General features: G+C 51.8%; 1 protein-coding gene across 3 annotated transcripts in view; it reads left to right on the forward strand.

The window, feature by feature from the left end:
• Positions 1 to 10,188: 10,188 nt before the first annotated feature.
• LOC136004343 (uncharacterized) overlaps positions 10,189 to 25,414 on the forward strand; it is a 37,838-nt gene continuing 22,612 nt past the window's right edge. For all 3 annotated transcript variants that reach the window (XM_065660782.1, XM_065660783.1, XM_065660784.1), the window contains exons 1-2: positions 10,189 to 12,565; positions 18,189 to 20,127. In XM_065660782.1, the coding sequence (XP_065516854.1) occupies positions 10,822 to 11,862 (1,041 nt within the window). In that variant the 5' untranslated portion in view covers positions 10,189 to 10,821 and the 3' untranslated portion in view covers positions 11,863 to 12,565; positions 18,189 to 20,127. The remainder of the gene's footprint in view (positions 12,566 to 18,188; positions 20,128 to 25,414) is intronic.

Genomic DNA, 25,414 nt, shown 5'->3' on the forward strand with positions numbered 1-25,414 from the left:
GTGCTGATAACGCCGATGTTTTCAGTTGCTGCTCAAATGTTTGGTCTGGCCAAGGACTTTCTGAGCCTCATGCTCTGCCTGGGAGGAGGGGAGGCTGGGAGGAATCAGAGACAGGACACCTGACCCAAACTAGCCAAAGAGGTATTCCATACCACAGCACGTCATGCCCAGGATGTAACTTGGAGTGACCCGGAAGGGTTGGGACTACAGGGTTGGATGAGGGATCGGTCGGTGCTTGGCTGGGGGGAGTGGGGTGAGTTATTGGTTGGCTGGTGTTGAGGTGTTGTATTCTTTCCTCTTGCTATTTCCTTTAGCACTATTATTATTGGTGGTAGCAGTAGTGATTTGTGTTATACCTTACTTACTAAACTGTTCTTATCTCAACCCATGGGAGTTGCATTTTTTTTTGATTCTCCTCTCCGTCCCTCCAGAAGCAGGGGGAGGGCAAGAAGGGGGGGAGCGAGCAAAAGAGGTTTGTGGTTGGGTTTAAACCTCGACAGTTCTTTTTGGCGCCCAACGTGGGGCACGAAGGGTTGAGATAACGACGGAGATGATCAGATTAATAGTCGTCACAGTGCTGATTTATTGGCTCTCAAAGTTGTTTCTCTTGCTCTCAGAGCTTCAGAATGTAGTACATTACTTAGAGCCGGTATTCCCTGTGGTAGTGTTTATCAAGTGTGGGGCATGGGCTAAGGTTTTTGTTTCACTGTACTTTATGGCAATGGCTTGTAATACGGGTGGGCTCCAAGAGCAGGGAGGGATGGATGTGGCCGTGGACTTGTACCCGGCCGTCCCGCTGCTCTTCACCGCCCTGGCCCTTGTCTTCGCCTCCGTCTTTGTGAAGCTGCGGGGAGCCGAGGGGGAGCGGCCCCGGGAGCCGGCGGCGGCCGAAGCGGCCCGGGAGAGCGGCCCCGGGGACCAGGCGGCGGCGGGAGCGGGGCCCGAGCCCGGGAGGAAGGCGGTTGCTGAGCAGCGGGAGGAGGCGGCGGAGGAGCCGAGCCCCGCGGAGGAGCCGAGCCCCGCGGAGGAGCCGAGCCTCGTGGCGGCCGAGAGCGTCCCCCGGCAGCCACCCGCCGAGCCCCAGGAGGATGCCGGAGCCCAGGCAGCATTTCCCAGCAGGGCAGGGGAGGAAGAGCTGCACCCAGGGAAAGAGAAGCTGGTGGTGGGAGAGCCGGCAAGCACAGCAGCTACACCAGACCCAGGGACAAGCACAGCAGCGTCATTGGAGAGTTCTGAAGGGTTCGAATGGCCTGTGGGTACCCTTGGGACCTGCCTGCTGATTGTGATGGGGATCAGCACGTTGGCACACACACAGAGCGTGTTCTACCCACGGCCATTTTGTCTGATCTCAGAAGTCAAGCAGAGTCGGGTTTGCTTCTTGTCTGGGGTTAGACCACAATATGGGAGGACCAAGAGATCTTCCCCAAGGCTGGACAGCCATGAGTGGCAGGGTGTGTGGGACAGTATGAGCGAGTACCTGGTCCACTGGGCCCCTCCAGTGCTTTGGAAGCATTGGAGATGGAAGGCAGCTCTATGGAGTCCCCAGCAACAAGCTGCAGAAACTGCTGAAGGGGACAGTGAATTATTTCGAGCCTGGTGGGCCATGACACTTCAGGCCATCAGGGCAGAGATGCAACATAGAGATGGACTCATGATCAAGGGGTGGACTTAGCAATGGACACTATTGCCCAGGTTATTCATGAGTGTGAACACTGCACACAGCCTCTCCTGCTCTGAGAGACTGTAACAAGAGATGGAACCTGACATCATGGACCAGATGGACTCAGCAGCTTTATAGGTCCATGCACTAAGAAATGATCTTTTTCTCTGTGTATATGTAGATGTATATATATATATGTAAGAGTGATGGCATATTGAAGATGTGGGATCTGAGCATGACGTGAATGGTATGGAATAAGGGGTGGATAATGTCCTGGGTTGAGCAGCAGCAGTCATTTTTCTCCTTCTTAGGAGCTAGTACAGTGCTGTGTTTTGATCTTTTGGCCTTGGAACAGTGCTGATAACGCCGATGTTTTCAGTTGCTGCTCGAATGTTTGGTCTGGCCAAGGACTTTCTGAGCCTCATGCTCTGCCTGGGAGGAGGGGAGGCTGGGAGGAATCAGAGACAGGACACCTGACCCAAACTAGCCAAAGAGGTATTCCATACCACAGCACGTCATGCCCAGGATGTAACTTGGAGTGACCCGGAAGGGTTGGGACTACAGGGTTGGACGAGGGATCGGTCGGTGCTTGGCTGGGGGGAGTGGGGTGAGTTATTGGTTGGCTGGTGTTGAGGTGTTGTATTCTTTCCTCTTGCTATTTCCTTTAGCACTATTATTATTGGTGGTAGCAGTAGTGATTTGTGTTATACCTTACTTACTAAACTGTTCTTATCTCAACCCATGGGAGTTGCATTTTTTTTTGATTCTCCTCTCCGTCCCTCCAGAAGCAGGGGGAGGGCAAGAAGGGGGGGAGCGAGCAAAAGAGGTTTGTGGTTGGGTTTAAACCACGACAGTGGGTGTATATATATATATATATATTGATATCGGAATAAACTCCACAACTCGTTAAATTGTAAAGTATGTATGCATTTATTCATCTGAAGGCGCATGGGGGATTGCTCCTCCAAAGGCATGCGCACCTCAGTGTCGTTTTTCCTCTACATTTATCCTCTAAAATCATACATATGTATTTAGTTGCACAACACGCCTATACATATTTATGTTCTATCCCCGCTTCTTATTATAATGAGCTCAAAGGTCCTTTACGCATGCGCAGTGCCTCCTGGTGGTCTTGGGCAGGGGTCTCCAGATGAAGTAAACGAATCTTCCTCAGGCCTGAACTTTTCACCCTTGGTCTTCACGCATGCTCTTTAGGAGCTTGGATGAGTCTGGTCTATGTCCAAATGATTTTTGCTGAAACCTAAATATCTATTTTCTTTATTAGGAGGTTATGTTCTGGTACTGCCTGGTAAGGCACAATAAGTATTTGCTGAGTGATATATCTGTTAAGCAAGCTGTGTAACTTAAGCAATTCCTTCTTGTACACAATAGTCCACATCAATATGAGACAAAAAGCGATGGTACATTTTAAAATATGGGATCTGAGCATGACGTGAATGGCATGGGATAAGGGGTGGATACTGTTCTGGCTTCGGCTGTAACAGCTATTTTTCTCCTTCTTAGTAGCTGGTGCAGTGCCGTATATTTACTTTACCCTGAGAACAACGCTGATAACACACCGATGTTTTTACTAGTTGCTAAGTAATGCTTACTCCAATCAAGGACATTTCAGTCTCATGCTCTGACAGTGAGAAGGGGTAGAAGAAGCTGGGAGGAAGCAGAGACAGGACAACTGACCCAAACAAGCCAAAGGGGTATTCCATGCCACATCATATCATGCCCAGTATATAAACTGGGGGGGAGTTTCCTGGAAGGCCCAGATCACTGCTTGGGTTGGGCTGGGTATAGGTTGGCAGCTGGTGAGCAATTGTATCCTCTCCCCTTGCCATTTCCCTTATTATTATTAGTGGTAGTAGTAGTAATTTTGTACGGTACCTTAGTTACTGGACTGTTCTTATCTCAACCTGTGGGATGTATAGAATCATAGAATCATAGAATGGTTAGGGTTGGAAAGGACCTCAAGATCATCTAGTTCCAACCCCCCTGCCATGGGCAGGGACTCCTCACACTAAACCATCCCACACAAGGCTTCATCCAACCTGGCCTTGAACACCGCCAGGGATGGAGCACTCACAACCTCCCTAGGCAACCGATTCCAGTGTCTCACCACCCTAACAGGAAAGAATTTCCTCCTTATATCCAATCTAAACTTCCCCTGTTTAAGTTTTAACCCATTACCCCTTGTCCTGTCACTACAGTCCCTGACAAAGAGTCCCTCCCCAGCATCCCTATAGGCACCCTTCAGGTACTGGAAGGCTGCTATTAGGTCTCCACGCAGCCTTCTCTTCTCCAGGCTGAAAAGCCCCAACTTCCTCAGCCTGTCTTCATACGGGAGGTGCTCCAGTCCCCTGATCATCCTCGTGGCCCTCCTCTGGACAGTTCCATGTCCTTTTTATGTTGAGGACACCAGAACTGCACACAATACTCCAGGTGAGGTCTCACAAGAGCAGAGTAGAGGGGCAGGATCACCTCCTTCGACCAGCTGGTCACACTCCTTTTGATGCAGCCCAGGATACGGTTGGCTTTCTGGGCTGCGAGCGCACACTGCCGGCTCATGTTCATTTTCTCATCGACCAGCACCCCCAAGTCCTTCTCTGCAGGGCCGCTCTGAATCTCTTCTTTGCCCAGTCTGTAGCTGTGCCTGGGATTGCTCCGACCCAGGTGTAGGACCCTGCACTTGTCGTGGTTGAACTTCATAATGTTGGCATCAGCCAACCTCACAAGCGTGTCAAGGTCCCTCTGGATGGCATCACTTCCCTCCAGCGTATCAACCGGACCACACAGCTTGGTGTCATCGGCAAACTTGCTGAGGGCACACTCAATCCCACTGCCCATGTCAGCGACGAAGATGTTGAACAAGATGTTGAAGATGTCCCAACACCGATCCCTGAGGGACACCACTCGTTACTGGTCTCCAGCCTGACATCGAGCCATTGACCACAACTCTTTGTGTGTGGCCATCCAGCCAGTTCTTTATCCACCGAGTGGTCCATCCATCAAATTGATATCTCTCCAATTTAGATACAAGGATGTCGTGTGGGACAGTGTCAAACGCTTTGCACAAGTCCAGGTAGATGACGTCAACTGCTTTACCCTTATCCATCAATTCTGTAGCCCCATTATGGAAGGCCACCAAATTGGTCAGGCAGGATTTCCCCCTAGTGAAGCCATGCTGGCTGTCACCAAGCACCTTGTTGTTTTTCATGTGCCTTAGCATGTTTTCCAGGAGAATGTGCTCCAAGATTTTACCAGGCACAGAGGTGAGACTGACTGGTCTGTAATTCCCCGGGTCTTCACAGAATCACAGAATCACAGAATCCCAAGGGTTGGAAGGGTTATATTTCCCTTTTTCCAGTCGTCGGGAACTTCACCTGACTGCCATGATTTTTCAAATATGATGGCCAGTGGCTTAGCAACTTCATTCGCCAGCTCCTTCAGGACCCGCGGATGGATTCCATCAGGTCCCACGGACTTGTGCGCGTTCAGATTTTGAAGATGGTCTCGAACCAGATCCTCTCCTACAGTGGGCCCAAGGTCTTCATTCTCACAGCCCCTGCATCTACTTTCTAAGACCTGGGTGGTGCAGTCAGAGCCTTTGCCAGTGAAGAGCGAGGCGAAGAAGTCATTCAGAACCTCAGCCTTCTCCAAATCCTGCGTAGCCAGTTCTCCCGAAAGCTTCCTCGGGGGGCCTATTTTGTCCCTTGTCTGTTTTTTGTTTGCTACGTACCTGTAGAATCCCTTCCTATTATCCTTGACATCCCTGGCTATGTTTAATTCTAACTGGGCCTTAGCCTTCCTAACCTGGTCCCTAGCTTCCCGGACAACATCCCTGTACTCTACCCATGCCACCTGTCCTTGCTTCCATTTTATATAAGCCTCTTTTTTCCTTTGAATTTTCCTCAGCAGCTCCTTATCCATCCAAGGAGGTCTCCTGGCCTTCCTGCTGCACTTCCTTCTAGTTGGGATGCAGCACTCCTGAGCTTGCAGCAGGTGTTCCTTGAATATCAACCAACAGTCTTGGGCCCCCCTGCCCTCCAGGGCTATATTCCATGGAACCTTACTAAGCAGGCTCCTGAAGAGGCCAAAGTCTGCTCTTTTGAAGTCCAGGGCAGTGAGCTTGCTACACGCTCTTCTCACTCTCCTGGGGATCTCAAATTCGACCATCTCATGATCGCTGCAACCAAGGCTTCCCTGTAGCACCACATTCTCAACAAGCCCTTCCCTGTTGGTGAGCACAAGGTCAAGCATGGCACCTCTCCTTGTTGGCTCCTCTATTACTTGCAGAAGGAAGTTGTCTTCCACACAATCGAGGAACCTCCTGGATTGCTTGTGCCGTGCAGTGCCATCGTTCCAACAGATGTCAGGGTTGTTGAAATCCCCCATGAGAACAAGGGCCTGCGAGCGTGAGGCTTTTCCTATCTGTCTGTACAGATAGGAACATGTACATTCCTATCTGTCTGTACAGATAGGAACATGTACATTCTTTCCATTCTCCTCCTGTTCTGGGTTCAGCAGTAGCAGTCATTTTTCTCCTTCTTAGTAGCTGGTGCAGTGCTGTGGTTTTGACTTTCCGCCTGGGAACAGAGCTGATAACACCAGTGTTTTTAGTTGTTGCTAAGTAATGTTTACTCTGACCAAGGACTTTCTCAGTCTCATGCTCTGCCAGGGAGGAGGGGAAGCCAGGAGGAAGCAAAGACACATGACCCAAACTAGCCAAAGAGGCATTCCATACAACAGCACATCATGCCCAGGATGTAAAACTGGGGGCAGTTGCCCAGATGGGCTAGGTCTCTGCTCAGGTTGGGCTGGGTATCTGTCAGCGGATGGTGAGTGGTTGTCTTCTTTTCCCTTGTTATTTCCCTTATCATTATTATTACTGGTGGTAGCAGTAGTGGTTTTGTGTTATACCTTAGTTACTGGACTGTTCTTATCTCAATCCGTGGGAGTTACATTTCTTCGATTCTCCTCCCCATCCCTCTGGGAGCAGAGTGGGAAGGAAGGGGGGTGGAGTGAGCGAGCGAGACTGCATGGCTGACTGAGTTTAAACCACGACACCTCCCCATGCCCCCAGGAGCTGGGGGGAAGAAGGGGGAGGGGAGTGAGCGAGAGGCTGCGTGGTTCTGAGTTACCAGCTGGGCTTAAACCATGACAGTGGCCAAGAACAACTCCACGATGGGATGGTGGGGGACCAAGCTGTCCCAGATGGAGCATGTTAAGGAAGCATGCAATTCCGGCAGCCAGGCAGCAGCACCAGCCATGTGCATGAGCCCGGTAGAGGTAGTGGGAGCTGTAGGGCACCGCTGTCTCCCTTCTCCTCTGCACCCATCCTGATCCACTCCCCAGGGACACGACAATGGGGGTAGGTGAAAGCAGGCAGCTTGGAGGTGGCTCATCCCCAATTGCTTGCAGAGAGGGAGCAAGACAGCACTGTGGGATGCTGGAGGGATGTGCCCACCCCAGCAGCTACTGAGGACCCATCACCGTAGTGCCCTGTATGCACATTTTGGGGAGCCAGTCTAGCAAGAAAAAACCTCAGCACTTGTCAGCATAAATGAAGCCTTTTAAAAGGAAATCCAATTAATTTAACCCTCTGCACAAGATGTAAATGAACTATTTCAACCAGTTCCAGGTGCAGAGAGCTCTCGCTGCCATGAGGATGACAGGACACTGATGTGCCCAGCAGTGCCAGGGCTGTGCTGGCAGCAGGACCCTGCTGTGCTCAGGTATCTGCAGCACCCAGCCCTGCCAGACATCTGGGCACTGCCTGCACTCCTGCCTGCATGCAGGGATCCTTGTAAGGATACTCATGCCCTAATTGGCACAGGCCTTTGTCTGCCTTGCTCCTCTAGCCAGGGGTACAGTGCCATGTCAACCACCCCATGAATTCAGGCATTGCCCCTCTGATTTAGTTCAGCTGCTCAGCTGAATGGGTCCTGTCACCCTTGCACCACTACAGTGGCCCTCTACACTGGTTGGTGATCCAGCCTTTGTCCCCACCATCCTCACCTTGCTCATGGGTGTCCTGGGATGGGCCCCACGTAGCTGGCCCAGGCTGGGATGCTCCTCACCCACCCAATACTGGGAGTAAAGCAGGTTTCATCATAGAATCATGGAATACCAGGTTACAAGGGACCTCAAGGATCATCTGGTCCAACTTTTCATCCTGATTTGCTTTGCTTTCCCTGCAGCCCCACCAGGACAGCATCCCAGGGACATCTGGTGCTGCTGGAGGATGCACCATGGGCAGTGCTCCTTGCTCAACTCCAAGGCAGCAACTGCCAGCAAGGACCCTGATGTCTGGTACCCTTCCATCTCCCCCAGTGTGGCAGTGACAGCATAGCTCCATGTGGGACACCAACACAGGACCAGGCTCCCCCATGCACCTCAAACCAAACAAACCCCATTTCTCAAGGCACAACCAGCCACCCAAAGACCCAAAGACCCAAACCTGCTGCCTTGCTCCACACTGGCAGTGCCAGCCAGCTCTGGCTCATCCTGTGCCACCGTGGCCAGGGCAGATGGGGATGGGCTTGATTTTCCTCAAAACAATGACAAAAGCCAAACAGCCTTATCTGTTTTACAAGCCTTCATTTGGTATTGTTTATGTAAACTGGTAAATTGTTTCATATCTCAATTAAAAACATCTGCCACAAAAATGAATACCATTTAACTCATCCTGTTTTTAATGACTCTGTTAATTACACACAGGCAGCAAAAAGGATGGCAGGGGAACAGGAAGACCATGCTTACAACCTGAGACAAGGGGGGGCCACAACATTACAAAATGGAATATATAAAGCTTTGGAATCAGTTTTAAGTAATGTTAAGTTCGATGGCTTTGCAACAGTAGCAATGGAAAATTACTGAGGTGCAGGATACATAGAAAAAATAGAGTACAGCTAGAGAACATACTAAGAATTCTTGTACAAGATAAACTGTTGTAGTTGACGTAGTTTTAAGAAAAACAGTCTAGAAGAACAGGATGCAAGGATAAGGAGTATATGGGAATGGCAGGTGTCCAGGATGGGCTACAGTTAAACTAACTGATAAGTAGGAGGACAGGAGGATTATTATGTCTGTGCTGTTAATGAACCAATTAAGCTGGTATAAGCATCTACTGCATGTGCTTCAAAGGCTGCCAGAAGTGATGAAGATTGCTGGGAGAAGTAAACGACCCTCAGAGACCACTACCACAATTTTGTACGCATGCAGGGAACTTTCTGGAAAATAATGTAATCCATACATAACCTCATGAATACGTATGTATGCCCAGCGGCTATATAAGGACGGCTTGCGTAGCAATACAGAGACATACGTTAGGAGGAGCTATCCCCCACGTCTCCTGGCACCACAATAAAGAATACCTGCTTGTCAACTTGAAGACTTTATTGGCGAGTTTGTTCCTGGATTTTTCTCCGAATCAAACCCCCTCTTCCCACATTGCTCTTGGCAAGGATCTGATATGTGCCCAGATAATGATGGATTAAGGTGTTTGGTGAAAAGCATGACTAATGGCCAGCTCTGGCATAGCGGTTCCCTCCTAGCAAGGCTGGGTTCTGGCAGGGTGTCTCACAAGAATATTTCCCAACACCTTTCCAGGAGATGCCTTGCTGCCCTGTTTCAGAAATTCCAGGCACTGTGGGACACACCAATACCACCTGCGTCATCAACTGTGCCGGCGACAACTGCCACAAAACCTGGCTGGTTTTCCCAGCATCAGAAACCACGTTTGACCTCAAGACGTATCCCAGGGGGGAGAAACCCCAGGATGCCAAACAGCATGGGTGAATACCCTGGATTTGGAGAAGGCAGAGGTTCTTAATGACTTCTTTGCCTCAGTCTTCACTGGCAAACGCTCTAACCACACCACCAAAGTCTTGGAAGGTAGACGCAGGGATTGTGAAAATGAAGACCTTAGGCCCACTGTAGGAGAGGATCTGGTTCGAGACCATCTTAAGAACCTGAATGTACACAAGTCCATGGGACCTGATGAAATCCATCTGCGGGTCCTGAAGGAGCTGGCGAATGAAGTTGTTAAGCCGCTGTCCATAACATTTGAAAAATCGTGGCAGTCAGGTGAAGTTCCCGATGACTGGAAAAACCTGCCCCAGGGAATGCAAGCAACCAGGGTGGGTTGAGGCAGTTTATGCGCCCTATGACCAGAGCCCGGTCTGGGAGTTCTGTTCTGGCTGCCCTGGTGGTGGCCAGCGTAGGCACCCAGACAGAGCAGATGAGAGGGGAGGCTGGAGCACAGAGTTCAGAGTGGAGAGAGTGCCTGCACTGGCCTCCTGAGGTGAGGGTGCACAATGGGCAGGGCTGCACTCGGTGCTCCCTGGTGGAGGTCCTCCTGCAGCAGGTGGCTGAGCTGCGGGATGTTGTCAATAGGCTGAAAGATGTTAGGGAAGCTGAGAGGAAGCAGGACTGCTTGCTCCAGGCCCAGACTGTGCAGGGGCCTCAAGCATCCACTGTAGTTCACGGAGGGAAGAAGGAGGCCATTAACCCAGTGTCCTGGTTTTGAGCAGCAGCAGTCATTTTTCTCCTTCTTAGGAGCTAGTACAGTGCTGTGTTTTGATCTTTTGGCCTTGGAGCAGTGGTGATAACGCCGATGTTTTCAGTTGCTGCTCGAATGTTTGGTGTGGCCAAGGACTTTCTGAGCCTCATGCTCTGCCAGGGAGGAGGGGAGGCTGGGAGGGAGCAGAGACAGGACACCTGACCCAAACTGACCAAAGAGGTATTCCATACCACGGTACGTCATGCCCAGGATGTAACGGGGAGTTACCCGGAAGGGTTGGGACTGCAGGGTTGGACGAGGTATCGGTCGGTGCTTGGCTGGGGGGAGTGGGGCGAGTTATCAGTCAGCTGGTGCTGAGGTGTTGTATTCTTTCCTCTTGTTATTTCCTTTAGCATTATTATTATTGGTGGTAGCAGTAGTGATTTGTGTTATACCTTAGTTACTAAACTGTTCTTATCTCAACCCGTGGGAGTTGCATTCTTTTCGATTCTCCTCTCCGTCCCTCCAGTAGCAGGGGGAGGGAAAGAAAGGGGGGGAGTGAGTGGACGAGGCTTGTGGTTCGGTTTAAACCACGACAGTTCTTTTTGGCGCCCAACGTGGGGCACGAAGGGTTGAGATAACGACGGAGATGATCAGATTAATAGTCGTCACAGTGCTGATTTATTGGCTCTCAAAGTTGTTTCTCTTGCTCTCAGAGCTTCAGAATGTAGTACATTACTTAGAGCCGGTATTCCCTGTGGTAGTGTTTATCAAGTGTGGGGCTTGGGCTAAGGTTTTTGTTTCACTGTACTTTATGGCAATGGCTTGTAATACGGTTGGGCTCCGGCAGCAGGGAGAGATGGACGTGGCCGTGGACTTGTACCCGGCCGTCCCGCTGCTCTTCACCGCCCTGGCCCTTGTCCTCGCCTCCGTCTTTGTGAGGCTGCGGGGAGCTGAGGGGGAGCGGCCCCGGGAGCCGGCGGCGGCCGAAGCGGCCCGGGAGAGCGGCCCCGGGGACCAGGCGGCGGCGGGAGCGGGGCCGGAGGCCGGGAGGAAGGCGGCTGCTGAGCAGCGGGAGGAGGCGGCGGAGGAGCCGAGCCCCGCGGAGGAGCCGAGCCCCGCGGAGGAACCGAGCCTCGTGGCGGCCGAGAGCGTCCCCCGGCAGCCGCCCGCCGAGCCCCAGGAGGATGCCGGAGCCCAGGCAGCATTTCCCAGCAAGGCAGAGGAGGAAGAGCTGCACCCAGGAAAAGAGAAGCTGGTGGTGAGAGAGCCGGCAGGCACAGCAGCTGCACCAGCCCCAGGGACAAGCACAGCAGCGTCATTGGAGAGTTCTGAAGGGTTTGAATGGCCTCTGGGTACCCTTGGGACCTGCCTGCTGATTGTGATGGGGGTCAGCATGGTGGCACACACACAGAGTGTGTTCTACCCACGGCCATTTTGTCTGATCTCAGAAGTCAAGCAGACTCAGGTTTGCTTCTTGTTTGGGGTTAGACCACAATATGGGAGGACCAGGAGATCTTCCCCAAGGCTGGACAGCCATGAGTGGCAGTGTGTGTGGGACAGTATGAGCGAGTACCTGGTCCACTGGGCCCCTCCAGTGCTTTGGAAGCATTGGAGATGGAAGGCAGCTGTATGGAGTCCCCAGCAACAAGCTGCAGAAACTGCTGAAGGGGACAGTGAATTATTTTGAACCTGGTGGGCCCATGGCACTTCAGGCCATCAGGGCAGAGATGCGACACAGAGATGGACTCATGATCGAGGGGTGGACTTAGCAATGGACACTATTGCCCAGGTTATTCACTAGTGTGAACACTGCACACAGCCTCTCCTGCTCTGAGAGACTGTAACAAGAGATGGAACCTGACATCATGGACCAGATGGACTCAGCAGCTTTATAGGTCCATGCACTAAGAAATGATGTTTTTCTCTGTGTATATGTAGACGTATATATATATGTAAGAGTGATGGCATATTGAAGATGTGGGATCTGAGCATGACGTGAATGGTATGGAATAAGGGGTGGATAATGTCCTGGTTTTGAGCAGCAGCAGTCATTTTTCTCCTTCTTAGGAGCTAGTACAGTGCTGTGTTTTGATCTTTTGGCCTTGGAGCAGTGGTGATAACGCCGATGTTTTCAGTTGCTGCTCGAATGTTTGGTGTGGCCAAGGACTTTCTGAGCCTCATGCTCTGCCAGGGAGGAGGGGAGGCTGGGAGGGAGCAGAGACAGGACACCTGACCCAAACTGACCAAAGAGGTATTCCATACCACGGTACGTCATGCCCAGGATGTAACGGGGAGTTACCCGGAAGGGTTGGGACTGCAGGGTTGGACGAGGTATCGGTCGGTGCTTGGCTGGGGGGAGTGGGGCGAGTTATCAGTCAGCTGGTGCTGAGGTGTTGTATTCTTTCCTCTTGTTATTTCCTTTAGCATTATTATTATTGGTGGTAGCAGTAGTGATTTGTGTTATACCTTAGTTACTAAATTGTTCTTATCTCAACCCGTGGGAGTTGCATTCTTTTCGATTCTCCTCTCCGTCCCTCCAGTAGCAGGGGGAGGGAAAGAAAGGGGGGGAGTGAGTGGACGAGGCTTGTGGTTCGGTTTAAACCACGACACCCAGGAAGCTGGGAAATAGTAACAAAACAAGCCAACAAAAAAAAAAAAAGAAGGAAGAGGACAATTAAAAGCAAGAGGCTTCCTCCTAAATCTGTTGTCCCCATCCAGAACCACTTTGCAGTTCTGCAGGGGGCTGATGAGGAAACGCACTCGCACCAGAAACAACCGGCTGATGCACTGGTAAAGAAGATCTCTACTTGGCGCTGCCAGGAAAGAGCAGTGGGTCATAGTATTAGGGGACTCTACTTTGCAAGGCACAGAGGAACCCGTCTGTTGGCCTGACCCAGTCTCAAGGGAGGTGTGTTGCCTACCAGGGGCACGGATCAGGGATGTTGCAGAGAGGCTGCCTGGACTGGTAAGTCCCACTGACTAATACCCACCTCTAGCAATCCATGTGGGTGCTAGTGACATAGATAGCAGGAGCCCAGAGAACATTAAGGTCTACAGAGCCCTGGGAGAGGTGGTTAAGGGCTCTGGAGCTCAGATTGTCTTTTCATCTATTCTCCAGGATAAAGGGGAGGACCCTAAAAAGGCTAGGAGGATTGGCCAGGTTAACAAATGGTTAGAAGGGTGGTGCCATAGTCAGGGGTTTGGGTGTCTTGAACATGGGACCCAAGTTAGTAGGCCAGGTCTAGTGGGGACTGATGGAGCTGGTCTGACAAAGGGGAAGAGCGGTTTTGGTAGAAGGCTTGCCAGACTGGTGAAGGATGCTTTAAACTAGATGTGATGGGGGAGGGGGGCATCATTCCATCCCAACACACCCAGTCAGTTGCCAGCACCTATAATAAATGCTCGGAGCAATGTAGAGATATTCCAGCTGCTCCAGCCAACGAGCTGGCTTCATTTGGAGCTCGGCTCAGATGCCTCTATACAAACGCCCGTAGCATGGGGAACAAACAAGAGGAATTACAGATGTGTGCAAGTCTGCAGGGGTATGATATAATAGGCATCACAGAAACATGGTGGGATGGCTCCTATGACTGGAGTGTTGGAATGGAAGGTTACAGACTCTTTAGAAAGGACACACCTGGCAGGTGGGGAGGGGGAGTTGCTATTTATGTTAGGGATAGGCTGGAGAGTATGGAACTCTGTCTGGGGACAGGGGAGCAGTCAACAGAGAGTTTGTGGGTCAGGGTTAAAGGGAAAACAGCTATGGGGGACATTATTCTGGGGATCTGTTACAGGCCGCCTGATCAAGGAGAACCTGTGGATGAAGCACTCTACAGACAGATAGGAAAAGCCTCACACTCTCAGGCCCTTGTTCTCATGGGGGATTTCAACAACCCTGACATCTGTTGGAACGATGGCACTGCACGGCACAAGCAATCCAGGAGGTTCCTCGATTGTGTGGAAGACAACTTCCTTCTGCAAGTAATAGAGGAGCCGACAAGGAGAGGTGCCATGCTTGACCTCGTGCTCACCAACAGGGAAGGGCTTGTTGAGAATGTGGTACTCCAGGGCAGCCTTGGATGCAGCGATCACGAGATGGTCGAATTTGAGATCCCCAGGAGAGTGAGAAGAGCGTGTAGCAAGCTCACTGCCCTGGACTTCAAAAGAGCAGACTTTGGCCTCTTCAGGAGCCTGCTTAGTAAGATTCCATGGGATATAGCCCTGGAGGGCAGGGGGGCCCAAGACTGTTGGTTGATATTCAAGGATCACCTGCTGCAAGCTCAGGAGTGCTGCATCCCAACTAGAAGGAAGTGCAGCAGGAGGGCCAGGAGACCTCCTTAGATGGATAAGGAGCTGCTGAGGAAAATTCAAAGGAAAAAAGAGGCTTATATAAAATGGAAGCAAGGACAGGTTGCCTGGGTAGTGTACAGGGATGTTGTCCGGGAAGCTAGGGACCAGGTTAGGAAGGCTAAGGCCCAGTTAGAATTAAACATAGCCAGGGATGTTAAGGATAATAGGAAGGGATTCTACAGGTACGTAGCAAACAAAAAACAGACAAGGGACAAAATAGGCCCCCTGAGGAAGCTTTCGGGAGAACTGGCTACGCAGGATTTGGAGAAGGCTGAGGTTCTGAATGACTTCTTCGCCTCGCTCTTCACTGGCAAAGGCTCTGACTGCACCACCCAGGTCTTAGAAAGTAGATGCAGGGGCTGTGAGAATGAAGACCTTGGGCCCACTGTAGGAGAGGATCTGGTTCGAGACCATCTTCAAAATCTGAACGCGCACAAGTCCGTGGGACCTGATGGAATCCATCCGCGGGTCCTGAAGGAGCTGGCGAATGAAGTTGCTAAGCCACTGGCCATCATATTTGAAAAATCATGGCAGTCAGGTGAAGTTCCCGACGACTGGAAAAAGGGAAATATAACCCCCATTTTCAAGAAGGGGAAAATGGAAGACCCGGGGAATTACAGACCAGTCAGTCTCACCTCTGTGCCTGGTAAAATCTTGGAGCACATTCTCCTGGACAACATGCTAAGGCACATGAAAAACAACAAGGTGCTTGGTGACAGCCAGCATGGCTTCACTAGGGGGAAATCCTGCCTGACCAATTTGGTGGCCTTCTATGATGGGGCTACAGAATTGATGGATAAGGGTAAAGCAGTTGACGTCATCTACCTGGACTTGTGCAAAGCGTTTGACACTGTCCCACACGACATCCTTCTCTCTAAATTGGAGAGATATCAATTTGATGGATGGACCACTCGGTGGATAAAGAACTGGTTGGATGGCCGCACACAAAGAGTTGTGGTCAATGGCCCGATGTCAGGCTGGAGACCAGTAACGAGTGGTGTCCCTCAGGGATCGGTGTTGGGACCGGTCTTGTTTAACATCTTCGTCGCTGACATGGACAGTGGGATTGAGTGTGCCCTCAGCAAGTTTGCCGATGACACCAAGCTGTGTGGTCCGGTTGATACGCTGGAGGGAAGGGATGCCATCCAGAGGGACCTTGACACGCTTGTGAGGTGGGCTGATGCCAACCTTATGAAGTTCAACCACGGCAAGTGCAGGGTCCTACACCTGGGTCGGAGCAATCCCAGGCACGGCTACAGACTGGGCAAAGAAGAGATTCAGAGCGGCCCTGTGGAGAAGGACTTGGGGGTGCTGGTCGATGAGAAAATGAACATGAGCCGGCAGTGTGCACTCGCAGCCCAGAAAGCCAACCGTATCCTGGGATGCATCAAAAGGAGTGTGACCAGCAGGTCGAAGGAGGTGATCCTTCTAAAGAAGTGTGGTGATCCCATTAAAGAAGTGTGGGCTTGACGATCAAGTAGTGAGGTGGATCGAGAACTGGTTGAAAGGAAGAAGGCAGAGAGTTGTGGTCAGTGGCGCAGAATCTAGCTGGAGGTCTGTGACTAGTGGAGTTCCTCAGGGGTCGGTGCTGGGACTGGTGCTGTTTAATATTTTCATCAATGACCTGGATGAGGGAACTGAGTGCACCATCAGCAAGTTCGCTGATGACACAAAACTGGGTGGAGTGGCTGACACACCAGAAGGCTGTGCTGCCATTCAGCTAGACCTGGACAGGCTGGAGAGTTGGGCGGGGAGAAACTTGATGAAATTTAACAAGGGCAAGTGTAGAGTCTTGCATCTGGGGAAGAACAACCCCATGTACCAGTACAGGTTGGGGGTTGACCTGCTGGAAAGTAGCGAAGGGGAAAGGGACCTGGGGGTCCTGGTGGATAGGAGGATGACCATGAGCCAGCAATGTGCTCTTGCGGCCAAGAAGGCAAATGGCATCTTAGGGTGCATTAGAAAGGGAGTGGTTAGTAGGTCAAGAGAGGTTCTCCTCCCCCTCTACTCAGCCTTGGTGAGGCCGCATCTGGAATATTGCATCCAGTTCTGGGCCCCTCTGTTCAAGAAGGACAGGGAATTACTTGAAGGAGTCCAGCGCAGAGCCACAAAGATTATTAAGGGAGTGGAACATCTCCCTTATGAGGAGAGGCTGAGGGAGCTGGGTCTCTTTAGCTTGGAGAAGAGGAGACTGAGGGGTGACCTCATCAATGTTTACAAATATGTAAAGGGTAGGTGTCAGGATGATGGAGCTAGGCTTTTTTCAGTGATATCCAGTGATAGGACAAGGGGCAAGGGGTGTAAACTGGAGCATAGGAAGTTCCACGTTAACATCAGGAAGAACTTCTTTACTGTAAGAGTGACAGAGCACTGGAACAGGTTGCCCAGGGGGGTTGTGGAGTCTCCTACACTGGAGATATTCAAGGCCCGCCTGGACAAGTTCCTGTGTGATGTACTGTAGGTTACCCTGCTCTTGTGGGGGGGTTGGACTAGATGATCTTTTGAGGTCCCTTCCAACCCTTGGGATTCTGTGGGATTCTGTGATCCTGCCCCTCTACTCTGCTCTTGTGAGACCTCACCTGGAGTATTGTGTGCAGTTCTGGTGTCCTCAACATAAAAAGGACATGGAACTGCTGGAACAAGTCCAGAGGAGGGCCACGAGGATGATCAGGGGACTGGAGCACCTCCCGTATAAAGACAGGCTGAGGAAGTTGGGGCTTTTCAGCCTGGAGAAGAGAAGGCTGCGTTGAGACCTAATAGCAGCCTTCCAGTACCTGAAGGGGGCCTATAGGGATGCTGGGGAGGGACTCTTTGTCAGGGACTGTAGTAACAGGACAAGGGGTAACGGGTTAAAACTTAAACAGGGGAAGTTTAGATTGGATATAAGGAAGAAGTTCTTTACTGTAAGGGTGGTGAGGGACCGGAATGGGTTGCCCAGGGAAGTTGTGAATGCTCCATCCCTAGTGGTATTCAAGGCCATGTTGGACAGAGCCTTCGGTGACATTTTTTAGTGTGAGGTGTCCCTGCCCATGGCAGGGGGGTTGGAACTGGATGATCTTAAGGTCCTTTCCAACCCTAACTATTCTATGATTCTATCAGAACAGCCTTTCCCCCCAGCCATCTTGGCTTTTCCTCCCTACAACCCAACATCTGCAGTCACACATTTTTCAATCAACACACACTCAGCATCTCACTATCCCCAGGTAAAACTTCACCTGCTAGCATGGACACTGGCTGGGCCTGCCTGGGAGGCAGCAGACAGAGGAAACCCCCTTTGCACAGCCAAGTTCATGTCCTCTTGCCTCCTCAACCACAGCAAAAGCAATGCTCAAGATTTCTCCCTGTGTGGAAATGCTCTGCAAAGGGACCTGCCCTACACACTTCTGAAGCCCTGAGTGCATGCCCTGGATGGGAGCTCAGCCCTGTGGGGCTCCAACCCGAAGACCATGGGCACCAGAGCTGTCAGCATTGTCCCCTACCACTGCTCCATGTTTGCCATGGGGTTTTGGGACAGTTTCCCCCTATCTCTGTGCCCTGTGGCATAGCAGAGCTCACCCTGTCATGGTGCTGAGCAGACAGATGTTTGCAAGTTGCTTGACAAAGGAGCAGAGAATTAATATTCCTTTTAATTAAAGGCAGCAAAATGTCTTTGTTCCTGAACAGAGAGAAAACAACAGAAGAGCTCAAAAGATCTTTCTAAGCTAGAGACGAGACCATCAATTATATTCAAAGACACTGTCACCATGCACGTGACCTCAAATTAAAAAAAAAAAAAAAAAGAAACCTAGAAGTGGTGGAAGTTGCGAAGTTTTCCTTGGCTAATAGGAGAAAAAGAAAAAATCAAAGAAAAGGTGCGTTCAACCAGAGGAGCACTCTGCAGAATCTGAAGGCACCATCCAGCAGTGAGGGGAGTGACAGGGATTGGTGGCTGTGCCCTGGCCCAGCATCATGGAGGAGCCCTGGTGGGGTGTGGTGCCAGCTTTTGCACCATCACTATGCTGACAGCATTCCCTCGGCAAAGCTGGGCTGAAGTTGATAGCTGGATGCCAGCCAACGCTGCTTAATGTAATTCTGATGGGAAAGCAAGAGCTGGATGGTGATTAATGGCTGTGAGGATTGGAAGCAGAGAGCTGAACCCAGGACACTTACCAAATCTGCATCCAACAAGCTGTCCCACATCACACGTGAGGACACCGTGCAGGACACAGAATTATTCTGCCGTAGCTGTAACTTCACAAACCAGTCCTGGGTTTCCTCCCACAGACTCTCCTGAGTGGATCAACTCCTCCTCGCCACAAAATGTGGCTCCATCTCTCAATCGGCAGCAGCCAGAGCGGGATGCGGAGCCGTCGGGTTGGTGGTCCCAGTGTTGGAAAGAGCAGAATTTTGTATGATAAAACAATTGTATAAAATAGTAAAAATTATTATGTTTGAGAAATTTATAAATTAATAGTGAGATTTTGTATATTAGAAAATGCTGTGACTTCATGGTTTTGTATCACGGCGGTTCTAATGTTGCAATATATCACAGCTGTCTTGTACCCAATGCTACAAAAACATAGCATAACCAAATATGGTAAAAGGAGTATAAAAGGATTTAGAAAAGTATGTACTGGAGACTATACCCAAGTGGAACCTGTGTATAAGATAGCTGGAAGAGCATACCAGAAAGAAGATAAGAGGGTGCTAACGTTTACACAAGGATTGGAATATACTCAAGTGGGGGAAAGGTGAAAAGGACAACCTGAGGAAGACTTCTTACTTCATCTGAGGAAGACTCTTACTTCATCGGAACGACCACCAGACGACCACCAGAGGGGGCCGCGCAAACGCAGAAGAGGCTGATGTCGTAATAGATGGATGTGGCAATCCCTAATGCATATGTATTAGTTAAATGTTGTAACCTATGATGAATATGTATTAACTGTGAAACTTTTAGGATATAAATTGCGAACGCGATGTGACGAGGTTGAAGCCAGATTTGGGCGAGTGCCCCTGGTTTCCCAGCGCTGCAATAAAGCACCTCATATAACCATCCCGGTGGTTATGTGTTTATTCTTACGCTAACACCAGGAGGAGGGATGCAACCCACTTCTCCCGCCGGGCAGAAGCCGGGAGCCACGGCCAGAGGAGGGTTTGCTGCGGGGGAGGGGGACACGCACACACAGACTCGCGTGGATCCTCGCGGTGCTGGGCCGCCCCACGCTGCCCTGGCTCCCGGAAAGCTGCTGCCGGGTACAGGAAAAGCAGCGCTGCTCGCTGCACGGACGGCAGCGCTGGTGCCCGCTCGCCCCGGCCGTGCCCCTGCTTGCCCTGCCCCGCCCCTCCCCCACGGCGCGTCCCGGGAGTGGCTGAGCGCGGAGTTAGAGAGACCGCGGCGGCCGGGACTGCGCTGTTTCCGGTACCGGGAGCCTCCCCTGGGCAACGAGAGCTTCTCCGACTCCTGCGCACCCGGAGCATAACCCTGGCACCTGGAGCCTTCGACACCCCTGCGCACCGCGAGCATCCCCGGGGCACCGGGAGCATCTCCAGACCCTTTTCCCCGGAAGCCTCCCCGTCCCCGAACAGCACTTACGGTCCTGAGGTGTGGCAGAGGCGTGAGGTAATTCCCAAGGCAGGGACCGGTGGGGTCGGCAGGAGTGGGCAGAGCTGGCAGCGGGCCCCGGCCCGGTTAAGGCCGGCGCGTGAGGAGTGCGGCCCCGCGGCGGCGGCTGCCCCCAGCACCTGCCCCCCGCCGCCCCTCGCCGCGCCCGGGACTGGGGCCGCCAGCCTGGGAGTCATGGAGTTTCTACCCACCCCCGGAGGGGGGTAACCGGAGAAGCGGTGGAGGGCGGAGGAGCCGGTAAATCAGAGGGTCCGGTTCACCCCCTACGCACTGCCCGGCGGCGCATCTTCCGGCGCCGCGTCACGGCCATGGGTCCCGTGGCCGCGCGCCTTGCCGGGCTGGGCCCCCGCCGCGCCCGCCGCGCAGCCCGCCATCCCGGAGTGAGCGCCCCCCTCCCGCGCTGCCTTAGACGGCGCCGCCACCGGGCTCAGCAAGGGGCGCGCCACCGCCACCGGAGTGGGTCACCCGGGGGTGTGCGCAGCCGGGGAAGGGGGATCGGGATGCGCAGGGACAGGGGGCTAAAAGGGGATATGGGGAGCTGCACAGCACCGGGGGGGGGGGGGGGGGGGAGGGGGTTGTGCACGGAGAAATGGTGGGCTGCACGGGGCTGGGAGTTGTTGGCATGGGATGGGGTGTCTGCGAGGGAATGGAACCAGGGCTTGTCTGGGGCCGTGGAAACAATCAGGGGGGTGGAGCTGGGACTGTCCCAGGCTGGAGTGGGGGTGTTTGCAAGGGGCTCAGGGACTGCATGCAGCTGCTGTGGCTGCTCTGCTTCCCTCTCCGGAGACCTGAGAGCCGGGGTTGCAAATAGGAGCAGCCACATGGATAGCCACAAACCCCACAGCCTTCAACAGTCCATATGCCCGGCCCCGCCTGGCCTTGGGGTGCCCCCCACCCTGCTTGCCCTTGCCGAGGCTCCTTAGGGTGGCTGTGTGGCACTGGCACCGTGGGAAGGCCAGGGGGGCCCTTCCTCTACAGTGGTGCACAGCAGCGGTGCAGGCATTCGAAGCACTGCCTGCCCATGCCAGGTCCCCAATGGTGTCCTACCTGTGCACCCCATGCCAGCTAGAGGGAGAGCATTAAAAATTCCCCCTCTCCCCCCCAAGTCTTCCTATGATGTTGTTGCTTGTTTGTGCTCTGGGTAACGCAAGCCCTGCTAATTTCCTTGTGCTGAAGCCCTGCTTCTTTATGTAATTAGTCCGCTTGGCAGCTGCTTTTGATACGCAGATTGACTCCACAACTCGTTAAAGTTGTAAAGTAGGTATGCTTTATTCAGCGCTGAGCTGACAGGCTGTTCGGCTGACAGTGGTGATACAGGGTTAATGAAATGTACAATGTATATCAAAATCACTTTGTAAATCGATAGAAAGAACATGGATAGCTCTGTCATAAATAATATAGTGAAAGAACTTACTTTATAGAAAAGGGGGGATTGATACAGGGTTAATGAAATGTACAAAGGAAAATACAGGGGATTGTATAAGAGAGTTAGAAGAATCCCTTGCTTAAACAAAAGTATTGTCTGCTGTAAACACCTATCATGCTTACTACTGATAAGGGGAGGAGACAGAGGCCTGATTCTACTGATAAGCAACTATTGACAAGGAAATGCGAATGTCTGGGTCTATTGATAAGGGGGAGAAGCAGATGGTTTATGGATGAGATACCTGACCAAACCCTAAAGCCATGCGCGAAGATTAAAAGGTGAAAAGTTTAAGAAAAGGAAGACTCATTTACTTCATCTTGAAGACCCCTGTCCATGACCAGAGGGGGGCACTGCGCAGGCGCAAAGGACCTTCTAGCTCATTATAATACGAAGCGGGGACAGATACTAAATATGTATAGGTGTATCAGTAATCTAATGCATATGTATGCCTTAAGAGAATAAATGTAAAGGAAAAACGACCCTGGGTGTGCATACTTTGGAGGAACGATCCCCATGCACCTCAGCGCTGAATAAAGCATACCTACTTTACAACTTTAACGAGTTGTGGAGTCAATCCACGTATCAAAACAAAGTCACACAGCTCGTTCACTCACTTCCCCCCCTTCTTTCCCTCCCTCTACTGGAGGGACAGAGAGGAGAATCGAAAAGAATGCAACTTCCCACAGGTTGAGAGAAGAACAGTTTAGTAACTAAGGTATAACACAAATCACTACTGCTACCACCACTAATAATAATGATAAAGGAAATAACAAGGGGAGAGGATACAACACCTCAACACCAGCCCACCGATAACTCGCCCAACCCCACCCCACCGAGCACCGACCAATACCTCGTCCAACCCTGCAGTCATCTAGCCCTTCCGGGTCACTCTCCGTTACACCCTGGGCATGACGTGCTGTGGTATGGAATACCTCTTTGGTCAGTTTGGGTCAGGTGTCCTGTCTCTGCTTCCTCCCAGCTTCCCCTCCTCCCTGGCAGAGCATGAGACTCAGAAAGTCCTTGGTCAGACTAAATCATTTGAGCGGTAACTAAAACCATCAGTGTTATCAGTGCTGTTCCCAGGCCAAAAGTCAAAACACAGCACTGCACCAGCTACCAAGAAGGAGAAAAACGACTGCTACTGCTGAACCCAGGACAGTGTCTCAGTCCCACTGGATGGTGTTGGTACCATCACCCATCACTTCTGCTCACTAGTGCTGGTCCACCTGTAGGGTGGAGGGGATGTCCTCCATCCGTGCTGGGTGTGCATGGGGAGAGGCTACAATGGGGTGGCTTGGGGGGGATGCTGAGGACCTGCACCAGGCAAACAGGCTCCCCATTGATACACGGATAGACTCCACAACTCGTTAAAGTTGTAAAGTAGGTATGATTTATTCAGCGCAGAGACGCATGGGGATAGCTCCTCCAAAGGCATGCGTGCCTCAGTGTTGTTTCCCTCTACATTTATTCTCTAAAGTTATATATATTCATAAGGTTGCACAATACACCTATACATATCCTATCCCTTCTTCGTATTATAATGAGCTAGAAGGTTCTTTGCACCTGCGCAGTGCCCCCCTGGTCATGGGCGAGGGTCTCAAGATGAAGTAAATGAGTCTTCCTCTTGTGAGTAGGGGTCTTCAAGATGAATTAATGAGTCTTCCTCGAGCCTGAACTTTTCACCTCTAGCCGTCACGCATGCTATTTAGGAGTCTGGTCAAAGTCCAAACTGAAAAGCTGGTCTTCACTGGAACTAAGTAACTGTTCCTCCCCCTTATCAGTCTGTTTCTTCCCCTTATCAGACTTTTTCTCCCCCTTATCAATAGCCTATTGTCCTGGTACTGCATGGCAAGCTTGACAGGTATTTGCAAACAATGCTTTCTGTTAAACAGGTAAAATTCCTTTATCCCCTCTTGCACAACCCCCTTATACAGCCCCCTTGTATGACCCCCCTGTACAACCCCCCTGTACATTGGTCAACCCTCTGCATTACTATGGCACAGCCTTGGGGTGAGGGGGAACCACTGGGGCCTGACATAGTGTGTGCCAGCAGATAAGGTGCTCACTGAGGGCAAATGAGGGCAACTGGCACCAACCCCTGCAGGAAATGGTCACCACCATGTGCCATTTGGGCCCCATATCTGCCTGGGCATATAGAATCATAGAATAGTTAGGGTTGGAAAGGACCTTAAGATCATCTAGTTCCAACCCCCCTGCCATGGGCAGGGACACCTCACAATATACCATACCACCCAAGGCTTCGTCCAACCTGGCCTTGAACACCGCCAGGGATGGAGCATTCACAGCTTCCTTGGGCAACGCATTCCAGTGACTCACCACCCTTACAGTAAAGAACTTCTTCCTTATATCCAATCTAAACTTCCCCTGTTTAAGTTTTAACCCGTTACCCCTTGTCCTGTCACTACAGTCCCTGACGAAGAGTCTCTCCCCAGCATCCCTATAGGCTCCTTTCAGGTACTGGAAGGCTGCTATGAGGTCTTCACACAGCCTTCTCTTCTCCAGGCTGAACAGCCCCAACTTTCTCAGCCTATCTTCATACATGACCCCCCACCTGTTACTGGGGCCACACATATGGGCTGGGGACAATGCACTGGGTGCCATTGCTCACACTGACCTCAGGGCAGCCCCAACCCCATGCCCTGCTTGTGCCTTTGCAGCCACCATGATGTTGGGGTCCCCTTTCACACCTCGTGGGCCTAACCATCAGTCCCAACCCACAGTTTCTCTCCCTGTAGCTCTCACTCATCCCCTCACCCTGCCTCCTGCCAGCACCACTTTATCTGGGCTCTACCTGAGATCTCACAACCTGGAGTCTTGCTCAGCCCTGAAAGAGATGGTTGCTATTCAGGCTGCATCCCCTCTTTGCAAGCCTCAGGCTTCTTAAAAAAGGGTTAATCAGCTAGATGCTGCTGTACCAATGGTGCCACCTGGAGTGGTGCCACCCTTCATGGTGCCGAGCAGAGCTTGAGGACAATATGGAGCTGGATGCTCACGAGCAGCCGCAGCAATGCAAAGCCCTACACCACTGTGGGGTCCCTGTTTTCCATAGGGACCCGTTTGCTCAGAGCATCCCTGTGAGAACACCATGCTTGGGCAGGGAGCTGCTGGGCTGGGCAGGGTCAGTATGACCGCAGATGCTCCTATTGCCCAGCTGCCTGCATGGATGTGGTGGCTTGAATCTTGGTGCCTAAATCCAGCCCTGAATGAGTGCCGGGAGCCAGGCTGCAGCCTCCAGCATTCTTCCCTTGGCATTTCTCTTGAGGAGCCCTATCTGCTGCATTTTCCTGCATGTTAATTCATTGGGGAATGCATGGGGGAGATAAGGGGCTGGTGGGGACCCAGCAGCTGGGAAGATGGCTTGCCCACCCACTGGCTATCGCCCACTGCAGCTGCATCCGCTACGGTCACATCTACTTGGCAGGAAGTGCTGCTCGCCAGCCTTTCTGAGGAAGGGGGTGTGTTTGTGTTTGGTTTCCCTCTGTGCCTGCTCATGGGGGTCCCCAGACTTGGGGCCACTTCCTCTGCCCTGGCCCCTCTTTTCCTCAGCCGAGGGCTAGAAGGAGCAGCCCCCTGGCTGTTGCTACCAGGAAGCAGATCCAGTGGCTTTCCCACAACTTCCATAAAGAAAATAAAAAAAACCACATCTTCCATTAAAAGAAAAAACCCAAATCCTGTTTTCCTTGCTGTCAGATTCATTCCTGTTTCATGGCATTCAAAGGGAAACCAGCCCCTACTGCTTATCATCTCCGCTCGCCTGACTTGGCTTAAACACTGGGAGAATTTGGGACATGGCAGCAGCCCTCTGGGTGCTCTTAAGGGTTTGGGGCTGCTGGGTGC

The sequence above is a fragment of the Lathamus discolor genome, chromosome W (assembly GCF_037157495.1).
Source record: "Lathamus discolor isolate bLatDis1 chromosome W, bLatDis1.hap1, whole genome shotgun sequence".
In the NCBI taxonomy this organism is placed as follows: Eukaryota; Metazoa; Chordata; class Aves; order Psittaciformes; family Psittacidae; genus Lathamus; species Lathamus discolor.